Here is a 14,108-nt window from a genome sequence, read left to right as displayed (position 1 = left end):
TTAACTAAAGAAAGATTTAAAGAAACCATGGGGAAGAAAGGGGGAAAGAATTTATAGCGTGGGATATTTAGCTACAGAAAGATTAGAGGAAATCATTGAGTGAAAAGGGACAGAATTCATACCATTGGATACTTAGCTAAAGAAAGATTAGAGGAAATCATGGGAAGAAAATGATCAGAATGGGATATTTAGCTAAAGAAAGGTTGACGGATATCATGGGGAGAAAAGGGACAGAATTCATGGACGGCTGTTGACGCGATGATTTCCGTTTGTCTCCATTTAAACAATCTCCTGAAAAGAACGAATCGCTTAGTTCTACGTAAAATATTGTTACTGAGAACCTCGTTCCAGGGGTCTAATATGTTTAAAGAACGCTAGCTTCTACTGTTTAAAACGAAAATCGCAAGAATTTTCCCAAGTGAATAAAAAAAACAAATCGTCGTAATTTTTTTTCTTTATCTTTAGATTCATGACGTAGATGAAAATCTAAGGGAGATAAATAGCCGTGTCTGGGTTTTGGAAGAGCGATTTGTTGTCTCCCGTCCTTCGCCCGTGACTTTGCTCCCCTATTTTGTCGTCAATATAGTTTTTTTTAATATATATAAACAAATATGCTGAGGGACCGACAAAGTGCTAATACAAATATCGGCTCAGACTTATCGCCCTTGATTAATTCTAGAGACGCACTACGATCAGAGATCAATCCGGGTTACATTGTACATTTTGAAGGAGGATTTTGTTGTGTAAGCTGATGAGGACCTATTGGTTGAAACCCTGTTTGTTGTGCTTCTTACTTTGATGCTTTCTTAAAATATATGTGTTTGTCTTTGTGTTTTAAATTATTATTACTATCAATTCAATATTTCCCATTTGGTAATAAGTAAGATTGTAAGAGTAAATACATAATCTTAATTATTCTTAATTTCAAATGTTACCGTAAAAAAGTTGAGTTTTTAGCGCAATTTCCATTCTGGAGAATTGCGTTTATTAACTCGTCTTTTCTGGGAATGGATGGATGGATGGATGGATGGATGGATGGATGGATGTGTGTCCGCAGCTTTAAGTCGTATCTCCTCCTCAACGAAGCAATATAGAGGACTAGTTCCAAAGCAAATATGTTAAGCAAGTTACCAGGATGAACATAGGCCAAACAAATTCCGGGTTTCTTTCATGGATTTCCCGGAAAAGCCAAAAAGCCTAAAAAAAAAATGCAGTTTTTGGTCCATATCTCGGCAACCAGATCACTTAGCGAGTTGAAACATGTACCAATCGATTCCTGCCATAATTTAGAACAATATTGCCGAAGAAAGTTTTCAAAAATATCCTTTCGTTCGGTAACAAAGATTTTTTTTGAATTAATTAAAATTTGGACCGAATTAGTAGGCATGTTTATCCAACCACACCACACGCGTCATCACGTTCAATAGCTGCGCCATCACGTTCAATGGCTGCGTCATCACGTTCAGTAGCTAGGCGCGCAATGGTTTTTAGTCATGTAACTCTATTGTAAATAAAACATGTATTTTAACCAATTGTTTTACTAACCCTGCTCTTGATTTACGCTACGACAGAGCTATTTTTAGATAACATAAGGAAATTGCGCTAAAATTGTCACTAAACTTTTTAATTACCTTGTTTTTAATGCTAGATGGTTTGATAGCTTCGTGCCGTTATCAAATTTTTGTGATTTTTTTTTCAGAATCTCTAATGGACTGAACTGAAAAGATACAATGTCTGATTGGAGCAAGCTCGTGTAGTCTAGGTTACATAAACAAACGGCCACATTTACGTCATGAGAACATGTGTTCTACGTCACTATCTCTTTTTGAACTAGCTAGCGGAGGGTTTAACGCCAGCCAGAGGGGATACAACTCTTCTGCTGATATTCATGTGATTGATATCAGAGTACACCTCAACTCTAACGCAGAAGAATGACCACATGACATGACCTTACAATGACCATATAATGACCACACAATGACCGTATAATGACCATACCACAGGCGGACAACAGAGGGCCCCAGAGCGTCACTGAGCGCAGGAAGGTCACGTTTGCCACAGAGACCCCCGGCGCAGGAACGAATCCACCCGTAGCCGCGACCCCGCCCACCTCGATCGACGACAGCGAGAGCACAGCCTGCGGCGACGCGGAGAAACACATCAAAGAGGTCCTTGACCTTCCGCCGTACGAATTTCAAGGCCACCAGTCGTCCTTCGCGACCCGCAAACTTTCGGACCTCGAAGGTGAGGGTCATCTGACGTCGTCGAGAAAGCCGGAAAAGCATTTTAAAGACAGCGCGAACAAGAGCCTGTACGCCGGCGAGCACCTAGAGGTCAACGTCAAGGTCGTCAGTAACAGAGACACTAAAAAATCGTCGCTTCCGATTTTAAACTTCCCCCGCACGACCGAAGCCTCGGAAAGATCTCGAAAACTCTCCCTGTCGTTGCCGACGTCGTCGTCGTCCCCGAGGCAGATCCCGAAATTCGAAACAACGGAAAAACTACGGCTCCACTCCCAGCTGCAGAAAGCGAGCTACCAACGAGTTCCTCAAGAAGACCCCTCACCGTCTCCCGACAACCAAAAGATATTCACCCTCCAGCCGAGTGAGCATTCAAACACGGAGCCGAAGTACAAGCAGCATTTGTCTATCCACAGCGCGGAAGTCCACGCGGCGTTTCAGGAAACGGAGAAGGCGTCAAAACGAGCTCTCGCGGCCGCTTCTAGTAGCTCGTCATCGGAGAAGAAAGTTTTCTTCGGGAAAACCCGCTCATTGACTCGTTCCCATTCCTCGTCTTGTAAATCTTTGGACGAGCTGAACCGGGTTCACCACGGGGGAGTTCCCGGAAAATCCCGACCGGTTTGTCTCAGCCGCAGCGCGTCGTCCGAGGACCTCGCCGGGAACCGCAGGCGCCGGACGCAGACGGCGGGGAGCGGGGGCAACCACCCCCACCGCCAGCCCGGCGACTCGTGCCATTCCCCGGGCTCGCCCTCGCGCTGCTGCCTGGTGTCGGTGTCGCGTGTCCCCATGGCCGCAGCCACCAGTCACTTGACCTTGGACTCCGACTACCAGGTACTAGAAATTTCCACTTCCGGTTTTACATCCTCTTAAAGTTATCAGTTATTTCGTCATCCCAATACGTTCTGACTGTCTGTTATCTAAAGATATGTTTTTAAAAGCCTTTAGTTTAATGTCTTAAAACACTGTAATTTCCCGCAATTAATGTTAGGTATCCAATATTGCTGAGTCTTTGGCATCCTTAAAAACCTGAGTATTAATTGACCTTCCAACATACATGAAATATTAAAATTGAAGTTCTATTTTAATTCATTATTTTTTTTATATTCCATGTGCTTTAGTTTCCATTAATTGTTCAATTTATATTTTATTTAAATCTTTAAAATATGTTTTTCTTCCCTTAGATTACCCCTTTCTTTATTTTCTTCCAAATAAATTTTAATTTATCTTTTTGTTTGTTTTAACTTTTTCTACAAATCGTAATCCATATTCCATTCCATCTTAGTAATGCAGCTTCAAATTTTAATTCCACTTCTATTATACCTAGAACAATGTAGCTGCGAATTGTAAATCAACTTTCTTTCATCTTAGTAATGTAGCTACAAATTGTAGGCCCTAATTGAACTTCTATCTAAAAAAATGTAGCTACAAATTGTAATCGAAATTCTATCTAAAAAAAAAAAATACAATATGTAAATCAACTTCCTTTCGATCTAAGACAATGTAACTACAAATTGTAAACTAACTTACGTTCCATCTTTGTATGTAGCTACAAATTGTAAAGCCAAATTTCGCCCATCTTAGTAACCTTGCTACAAATTGTAAACCTACTTAAATCCAAAACAAATCAGCTACAAACTTATAAACCAATTTCAGTTCTAAAGACACCGTTGCTACAATAGGGCTTGTAAGTAGGTCACCAACCAATTGTGAATATGTTTCTTAAATCGGTAAAAAAAATTACGCTATTGTTAAGTTATTTAAAATCGTACAAACTGATAATTATACTTTGAGAATTCACCTGACCCTGGCTAACGAGATTTCAAATTTTAAGTAAGAGAAGCAAAGAGACTTACAAGCCCTATTGGTAAACCATTTTCCCTCTTGCAGACAGTTCGTCTCGCCATACTTGGAGCGCCGGGCGTGGGCAAGTCCTCCATAGTTCGGCAGTTCGTCCTGCAGCAGTTCATGGAGGAATACGTTCCAACAGAGCAGCGGCAGGTGTTCTGTCCTGCTGTCATCATCAACGAACACCTGTACGAGGTAGGCATAGCTTAGCCTTATCATAATATAGCATCACATAATTGGTTGCAAGAATAAGCAGCTATTTGAGGTACTCAGGCATAGCTTAGCCTTATCATCATATAGCATCACATAATTGGTTGCAAGAATAAGCAGCTATTTGAGGTACTGAACCTTATCCTAGCCTTAACATCATATAGCATCACATAATTGGTTGCAAGAATGAGCAGCTATTTGAGGTACTTTGGCATATCTTAGCCGTAATATAATATAGCATCACATAATTGGTTGCAAGAATAAGCAGCTATTTGAGTTACTGAACCTTATTCTAGCCTTAACATCATATAGCATCACATAATTGGTTGCAAGAATGAGCAGCTATTTGAGGTACTTTGGCAAAGCTTGGGATGCCTGGAAGAAACTCTATATTCGCATTAGCACAAAATAATTCACATCTAAAAGGTATCACAATACAAAAAAATATGTATTTACTTCAAAAAATTATGAAACTTATTTTGTTAGTCATGTTCGATAAAGATGTTATGCATTTTCTAGAAGATAAGCCTATTTGGTAAAACGTAATCACCGCCGCACCCATTAAAACACAACAAAACAAAATGATTTAACACCACCCCCTTCTTTTTATTGGTACGACATGGCCCAGAAGTAGAGCGCTAGACTGCTAACCCCAAAGTCTTTGAGTTCGAATCCGGGTTCAAGTCTGTCTCTAAGTCCACCCAGCTCTGATGGGAAAGTAAAGGCGGCTGGGTATAGTGGTGAACACACCATCCCTTCATATGCTTAGGTCACATCAACACGTGAACTCTACTTCAATAGCCCCAGTGTTTCTTCCAGATTTTTTCTCCGGGTGGGGGGGGGGGGGGCACTTGATATTTTCGGGGGTTAGGGCGGTCAACATTTTCCGTGGAGGGGAGGGGGGGTGGAAACTAGTAAAAGTATAAGTGTACTATATAAATTCCATCTCGTTCGGGGAGGGCGCTAGACTTTTTTTCGCCCCCCCCCCCCCCCCCCCCCCGAAGAGATGCATGGAACAAACTCTGAATAGCCCCTTCGTGTTCTACATTATGTGCACAAAATCTCCAATATAGGTTTGAAACAAGTTTTTTTTTTTTATTTAATTAACTTTCACACACATTTTCGCCATCCAGCAACTAAATGAAAATAAATGGCGATGTTTAGAAAAGGGAAATATCTCCATAATTGTAGGGGAGATAACTTTTATTTAATCGGTAGTTGACAAAAGAATACAAAACACAAGATTACTAATATTCAAACATTTTGGTTTTTTATACTTTTAGATCGAAATAAATCATTTTATATGGATACATTAAATGACATAATCTTTTAATAAACAAATACATTTAATATTACTATATTAGTAACACAAAACAATGTTTCTTTAATTCATTTCATAATATTATTTTTTTAAATAAAGCCACTGTTATTGTGTTAGTAATATTGCCCCCTGTAGCAGCTGTTTCTTTTGTTTAAAATTTTAAAAAAATTCTTAAAAAAACGTTTTAATTACGTTTTTCATGTTATAAAAGTAGACATTAAAGTATACACTATTTAAATAACTATAAAGAGCGAACAGCTGGTAACCCGAAAGTGTCGAGTTCGGATCTCGGACTAGAGTCTCTAAGACTACCCAGCAGACCAGGCGGCTGACTAGAAAACATTCGAACTCTACTTCATCTATCACATGAACCGCCAGGTTCAAATGGGTGGCTTTACCTCTCACCTTTAACCTATATCCCATCACACCCCTCCCCCTTACATCATCTACCCCACCTCGCTGACCTTTACCTCTCACCTTTAACCTATATCCCATCACACCCCTCCCCTTTACATCATCTACCCCACCTCGCTGACCTTTCACCTTTACCCTGTCATATCCCCACCCCCACCCTTCGCCCCCCCCCCCACCTCATTAATTGATCTGCACTGACTCCCCAGGTTCGAATCATCGACTGCCCGTACATCCCCTACTTCCCCGTCAACTCGCTCTACGAATGGACGGACTTCCGGGGCTACGGACTGAGGAACGCCACGGCCTACGTGCTGGTCTATGACATCACTTCCGAGGAGAGCTTCGAGGTCAGTAATTAAAAAACGATTTATCGTGTATCGATTATGTCATCAGGAACACACGATACATCATCTCCTCGGCGTGAGCTGGGGGGGGGGTGTTTAAACACCGTATTTAAACACCGCGTTTAAACGCCGTGATGGTTTTTCTTAAATATCCACGCGAAACCAAGAGCTTCACCTAGGGGGTGCAGCAAAATAAAATTAAAATAACGTTTATAAATTTGACTAGCAACTTAAAAATGTATTTGTTTAGCAAACATAGACAATGGGACGGCGTGGTCGAGTGTAAGAGCTTACAACTGCTAGACCGTAAGCCTCGAGTTCGGATACCCGGCTGTGATGGATACCTGACTCATGTTAGAGATACTAAGACAGATGAGTTTAGTGATGACCACACAATCACCTTGCATGCCGAGGTTATTTAAACAAATCAACTCTACTTCATCTGCCCCGTGTGTATTAAGCACGAACGGGAAAAGATGATAAAACGCAGACTAGCATTGAACTTAAATTGTAATTTATATCAAGTTTTTAACGACCATTTTGTTTTTTTAATTTGTGTTCTGTGAAAGACATTCATGGCGTTAAAATATCAAGATCCAGCATAGAGTATGGTTGTTAAAATAAAATTAAACTAACTCCGTCGACCGTATTGATATTTAACTCAACATCTTGCAGAGGCGTAGCGACCCTTCCCGGCGCCCGGGGACAAACTTTCAATATGGCGCCCCCATCGGGAGCAAATTTTCAAATTGCACCCCCCTCAACTTTTCGATTTGCACCCCCCCCCCCCAAAGACTTTTTGATTTGCACCCCTCCCCCCCCCCCCCAAAGACTTTTCGATTCGCACTCTCCCCCCCCCCCCCCTCAAAGGTTTAGATTTGCACCCCCCCCCCCCCTCAAACTGCAAAAATGCAGCTAAATTGGCATTTTAATTTCTTTTTACAACGGATTTTGGCACCCCCTAAGATCGGCGCCCGGGGACATATGTCCCCACTGCCCCCCCCCCCCCCCATCGCTACGCCTCTGACATCTTGTGAGGGACGCGGGACACCGTTGGGACACAAACAATTGTTTTCGTTTATTTATTTATTTTTACAGGCAAACACACCCCCCACACCCCCTTTCCTCCACCCCCCAGCGAAAACGCACCACCTAGTTAGGCCACTGGGACGGACGTGAATTATCTACAAGATAATGGGACAGTCATTATCCCTTACATGACGAGTGATGTATGTCCATTAGCCAGTATTCGAATATCTGGACAGCCTGGGAATAAATAGTTTGGGTCAGCGTGTCCCGTGCTCAGACTTTAAAAAAAAATGCAATCAACAAAAGAGAAAGTATCTTTTAATTAAAACTTGTTGGGGTGGCGGTTTAGTGGTTTTGATATTTTGTTTTTCTCAATTTGTCTTCTTGATGTCTTATCTGACTCACCCCCACACACGTTAACCCTCTTGATGCGGTACATCACAAGTCTGAGGCTACACATCCTGGCGTCCTCACTAGGGTCGGCGCTACTTATTAGACGAACTAGGCAGTCGCCTAGGGCGCCATCCCTAGGGGGGGGGGGGCGCAAAAAAGTTTAATCGCTGTTATAAAAAAAAATACCTAATAATAACTTTGGTTATCTTTTTTAAACTATAGATGGTAATATAGAAAAGGGGTAGCGATCTATTTCGGCGCCCAGGACGAACTATCATTTTCGCGCACCCACCCCAAAATATAGGCCTATATAGGGCTATATTTGTTCGCGTTGGTGAAAGTGCACTCCCACCTCCTTAATTTGGAAAGGTCGGAGCACTTTTTAACAGTCACTTTGACTTTTTATTTTGGTGTCACATAACTGATGTAGAAAACGATTAGATAAATTCGTAATTTATTTCGAACATTTCAAACGGTTATCTAATTTTAATGTTGATTTAGTGATCGCTTCAGCGCATGACGGGACGTTCCAAAAACACGAGCAATTTTGGCTTTTAATAGGGCTTGTAAGTCTCGTTTTCTCTTAATTCGCATTCTAAATCTTGTCTGGTGTATAGAGTTTTGTAATGACGGGGTGTTCAAAGTATTGTACTTGTTTGGTAAGTTTTGATGGATCGTTTAGATTTGGGAGTAACGGTGGAAGGCTTTTGCTGATATGGTTCCGTAGGTATGAAATATCGGTTCTTTTTTATTTGGCTGTGGTCGTGTAGTTGAAGGTCTAGTGGAATCTGATTGATAGTAGAGAGATGAGAATGTTGGTGATGAAGTATTGTTGTTCTGGGGTCTGGGAGTATCGAGCCTTTCGGTATTAAGGTATCGAGTGTGTTAAATGTTAACTTGTAGCAGTAGGTCCAGTGAAATCGTTGTTGATTTGGAGTATCGTTTTAAGAGCTTGATGAAGTTAAGCCAGTTGGTGTCGTAGTTCTGGAGCATCGAGTCTAGTTATGTTTAGGTATCGAAGTTTGAAAAGTGTTGTGAATGTAGTAAAGTCTATCGAGTAGTCGAGTTTGATGATTTCAATTCAGGTCGCGACACAATACAAAAAAAAAAGATAGGCTTTCTTTAGCAATATCTTAAAAAGTTACCCGTATTTGATTTTTTTTTAAAATACGTCCCTCTATTAAGGGGATCCAAAATTTTAAGGTATGTCGTGTCTACAAGCATCATTATTAAATGTATGTCATCAAAGTTTATTAGAAGTATGTTATAATAAAGCTACCAGGTTTAGACTTTCAAACAAAACCTACAGTTAAGTAGTCAATGAGTAAAACATTGTTTTGACAAGGTTACATGGCTAATATAAAAGTATTTTTTATAAATATTACGTCATGTAATTTAAAGCGTTTTATTGTGTTTTTCAAGCATGTCTTAGTTACACTTGGTTAATTTAGCCAAGCTTTTGAAAATTATTTCCCTTGAATAAAATTTGGTATTTGTATTTCCGAATGGGAGATAATTCGTTGATTAACTTTACATTCATTTCAAATTCCTGCACCTTAGGTTATTATTTGCTATTGTAAAAATTGTATTGAGCAGAAGTTCTAAAAAAAATAGTTTGGTAGGTTGTTTTTTTTTTAGCATTATCATGTTGAAAAACAAATACATCGGTAGCCTTTGTAGATTGCAATACTTGCAATAGTAGACATAGCCTACATTATGAGTTAGTGCAACAAATGCGTCTAAAATGCGTCTTAGTCGCAAGTTAATCATATAATTAATTAAGTGTCTTTTTCATTTTTTTCAACCTCTCCTAAACGATTCATATACAACAATTGTAGGCTGGAACCTATAACATTTATAATCAATTATTTTTCAAAAACAAAAAAAAATCGTTACATAATCACACAATAACCATTTTACGATTATAACTAAAGACAGCCAAAACCTAAAACAGGTAAGTTCAGTTCTGGAACTCACCTTGGGAGGGCTGCAGAGAGACTACTACTAGAAGAACTGTGTTTTTTTCCCCAGATTTTTTTCCAGACTTTTTTCTCTCGGGAGGGGGAGGAGCACTTGATTTTTTTCTAAGAGGGGGGGGGGGGGGGGCTATGTCGTAAAGTACAAAGTAGACTCGTGGACTTAGCAATAATTTCAATAGAATGTGATTACTGGAATTTAAGGAATTAGTACAAACTTTTGAGACGAAGGAGGCATGTAAAATCTGATTTTGATGTGTACTTATAACTTATAAATTAATATGTCACTTTTAATTATTTTTTTTTCTTGAACGTATGTTTTAGTAATTAATTTGTGTGAAAAGGGGCGCTTTAATAAGTTTTGCCTAGGGCGCTAAATAACCTGGCGTCGGCAGTGGTCCTCACATTCACAACAACTCTAACAATCATCCTAAAGTGAACCCGACGATAACCCTCTTGTTCTAGTGCATTACAAGTCTCAGACTACAAATTCTGTATTCCAGAAATCAACCCTACCATTAACCCTACCATTAACCCTACCATTAACCCTACCATTAACCCTACCATTAACCCTGACATTAACCCTCCCATTAACCCTACCATTAACCCTGCCATTAACCCTACCATTAACCCTACCATTAACCCTCCCATTAACCCTACCATTAACCCCTACCATTAACCCTACCATTAACCCTACCATTAACCCTACCATTAACCCTACCATTAACCCCTACCATTAACCCTACCATTAACCCTACCATTAACCCATACATTAACCCTACCATTAACCCTACCATTAACCCTACCATTAACCCTACCATTAACCCCTACCATTAACCCTACCATTAACCCTACCATTAACCCTACCATTAACCCTGACATTAACCCTCCCATTAACCCTACCATTAACCCTGCCATTAACCCTACCATTAACCCTACCATTAACCCTACCATTAAACCTACCATTAACCCCTACCATTAACCCTACCATTAACCCTACCATTAACCCTACCATTAACCCTACCATTAACCCCTACCATTAACCCTACCATTAACCCCTACCATTAACCCATACATTAACCCTACCATTAACCCTACCATTAACCCTACCATTAACCCTAACATTAACCCTACCATTAACCCTACCATTAACCCTACCATTAACCCTACCATTAACCCTACCATTAACCCTCTTGTTCCAGTACATCAAAAGCCTGAGACTACAGATCCTGGAGTCTAGAAATTAACCCTACCATTAACCCTACCATTAACCCTACCATTAACCCTACCATTAACCCTACCATTAACCCTACCATTAACCCTACCATTAACCCTACCATTAACCCTACCATTAACCCTACCATTAACCCTACCATTAACCCTCTTGTTCCAGTACATCAAAAGCCTGAGACTACAGATCCTGGAGTCTAGAAACTAACCCTACCATTAACCCTACCATTAACCCTCTTGTTCCAGTACATCAAAAGCCTGAGACTACAGATCCTGGAGTCTAGAAACTAACCCTACCATTAACCCTCCCATTAACCCTCTTGTTCCAGTACATCAAAAGCCTGAGACTACAGATCCTAGAGTCTAGAAACTAACCCTACCATTAACCCTACCATTAACCCTCTTGTTCCAGTACATCAAAAGCCTGAGACTACAGATCCTAGAGTCTAGAAACTAACCCTACCATTAACCCTCCCATTAACCCTCTTGTTCCAGTACAAGTAGTATATTAGGTCCCTTTTGGAGCGAAGGCGCAGGCGCTGGGTGAGGTGGAGCAGGAGCAGGAGCAAAGGCTATATAGGAAAATACTCCCCCAGCCTGGTACAATGACATATAGCAAAATACTCCCACCACCAGGCGCAGCCTGCCGCAGCCTGGTACAACGAGATATAGTAAAATACTCCCTGGGGGAGGTGGAGGTACACCGACATATAGTAAAATACTCACCCACCTGGGTGAGGGTGGGTGAGCAGGATGTACAATGAGATATAGTAAAATACTCACCCACCTGGGTGAGCAGGTGGGTGAGGGTGGGTGAGCAGGATGTACAATGAGATATAGTAAAATACTCACCCACCCTAGGGTGGGTGAGCAGGAGGGGGAGTAGGTCAGTAGGTCACCACCGGTGACCTTGTGACGTAATCATTGACCTTGTGACGTCATCATTGACCTTGTGACGTAATCATTGACCTAGTTACGTAATTTTAATGCGTTTTTTAATGAGTTTTAATGAGTTTTTTAAATTTTAATTAATTTTTGACCTAGTTACGTAATTTAATGCGTTTTTAAGGAGTTTTTAAATTTTTAATTAATTTTTATTATCGAGTTACGTAATTTAATTACTTTGATTGTATTTTTATTTTGTTTAATTTGTTTGTTTACTTGTTGTTTAATTTAATTACTTTGTTTATATTGTGTAATTTTTTATTAACGACTTACGTAATTTGATTATTTGTTTACTTTTTAATTATTTTTATTTTGTTTATTTTTAATTTTATTTTATTTTATAATTAGTTAAATTATTATTAACTAGTTACGTAATTTGATTTTAATTTTTTTAAATTTTTAAAATTTTTTTAAATTATTATTTTTAAATTTTATTTTTAATTGTTGTTTACTTGTTGTTTAATTTAATTACTTTGTATAATTTATTTGTTTGAAATTCATTTTAATTAGTTTGCTGTTAATTATTGGCGACAGATGTTACCAAGCGGGTGGTGGTGGTGGTGGTGGTGGTGGTGGTGGTAAATTTGCTTAAGATTATAAACTTCAAGTTTTAAAAATCAACAACGTTATGGACCATTCAGCAACACAACGAACGGTTACCGAAAATAGAACATCCATTTAACCACATCTGTTACTTATCGATCCGTGATCCTTTGTTGACACGCGCTGCGCTTTTAATGGGAATGTATTGATCGCACCCACGGAGCCATCGGGACAACGGGCGCGTTAATATTGATTCCACACACAGCCATCAAATGATGGTCCGCCTAATTAATTTGGGCATGCATCGTGGGTTTATGTCGACTACAAACATCCATTAGAGACACCTGTTACTCGCTAAGGGCACCCGACACGTATCGATCCACCGGCGATCCTTTGTTCTTGTCAACCACCGTACAAGGGCCAAGTTAATATTGATCGAACCCACTGACCATCAGTATGATGGTCCACCTATGTGTAATTTTTATTAACGAGTTACGTAATTTGATTTTTATTTTGTTTATTTTTAATTTAATTTAATTTTATAATTAGTTTAATTATTATTAACGAGTTACGTAATTTGATTTTAATTTTTTAAATTTTTAAATTTTTTTTAAATTATTATTTTTAAATTTTATTTTTAATTGTTGTTTACTTGTTGTTTAATTTAATTACTTTGTATAATTTATTTGTTTGAAATTCATTTTAATTAGTTTGCTTTTAATTTCTTTGTTGTACGCCGTTTGAAATAAAAGACTAACACTAGCGTGTACTAGAAAGTGTCATTGTGTATAACATCCATTTAACCACAGCTGTTACTTATTAGTGACAGCTTGTACTTATCGATCCGCCCGTGATCCTCCCCGGCGCTCCCCGTGGTTGCTTAATAGCGGGCTCACTGAAGCGATCACAACAGATAATTAATCGAAGCCATTAAGTCCCTCGACGCGTTAAGTGTGGCGACAGCTGGTGCTGTAATTAGTCACGGCTCTCGGCTTTTTTCATTAGACTACAGCTGTACATGAACTATGTTCACATATCGTACGCCCGGTCATTTCTTTTGATCAAATTAAAAAATTTTGTTTCCACATGTCCTGCGAACCGTCCCTTGGTATGTATGAAAGATTAATGGTTGTAACTATTCGCTTATAGCGAGGGTCAGCGAAAACAAAAATATATTTAAGGGTCGGAATTTTCTTTCAACCACCGTTAAGTCAGGTTTTGAGACGAAACGAAGTCTCGGTAGGTTCGTGTTTTTTAATGGGCGACAGGGCGACTTGGTGCGTTGGTACGTAGGTATGCGGGGTAGACATGTTTTTTACAAGTCTGGAAAAGTAATTACGTTTTTTATGACCGTTCCGATTTTCTTTTGATCTGACCACCATTTGACCACACTGAGCCAGATAAATTTAACAATTGTCGCAGCGGGGTTTATTTTAAGTGCACCCCGTGCACGCTTGTTTACATTTTAAAAGACGTGTCGCGTGTCTTCCCCTTACGGCTTCCCTAATAGAGAAACGAGAGGAAAGACAACTGTTCTAAAATTAGAACAACCTTGTCTACAGACACGAGTATCGTCCCTTGTGAAAAAATTCGCGTCAGAATCCTTAACTAAACAGTC

The 14,108-nt window shown here is 39.6% G+C and overlaps 1 protein-coding gene across 1 annotated transcript in view; it reads left to right on the top strand.

The window, feature by feature from the left end:
* Positions 1–14,108, top strand: part of LOC131928096 (uncharacterized) — a 59,116-nt gene that overhangs the window by 33,186 nt on the left and 11,822 nt on the right. Inside the window, exons 2-4 of the mRNA XM_059284013.1 lie at positions 1,700–3,071; positions 4,128–4,280; positions 6,237–6,377. Of these exons, the coding sequence (XP_059139996.1) occupies positions 1,989–3,071; positions 4,128–4,280; positions 6,237–6,377 (1,377 nt within the window). The 5' untranslated portion in view covers positions 1,700–1,988. The remainder of the gene's footprint in view (positions 1–1,699; positions 3,072–4,127; positions 4,281–6,236; positions 6,378–14,108) is intronic.

The sequence above is a fragment of the Physella acuta genome, unplaced genomic scaffold (genome assembly GCF_028476545.2).
Source record: "Physella acuta isolate Inbredline_101_S28 unplaced genomic scaffold, ASM2847654v3 ptg001463l, whole genome shotgun sequence".
Lineage (NCBI taxonomy): Eukaryota > Metazoa > Mollusca > Gastropoda > Physidae > Physella > Physella acuta.
The sequence above is the reverse complement of the archived record's forward strand: the minus strand, read 5'-3'. Positions and strand labels throughout refer to the sequence as shown.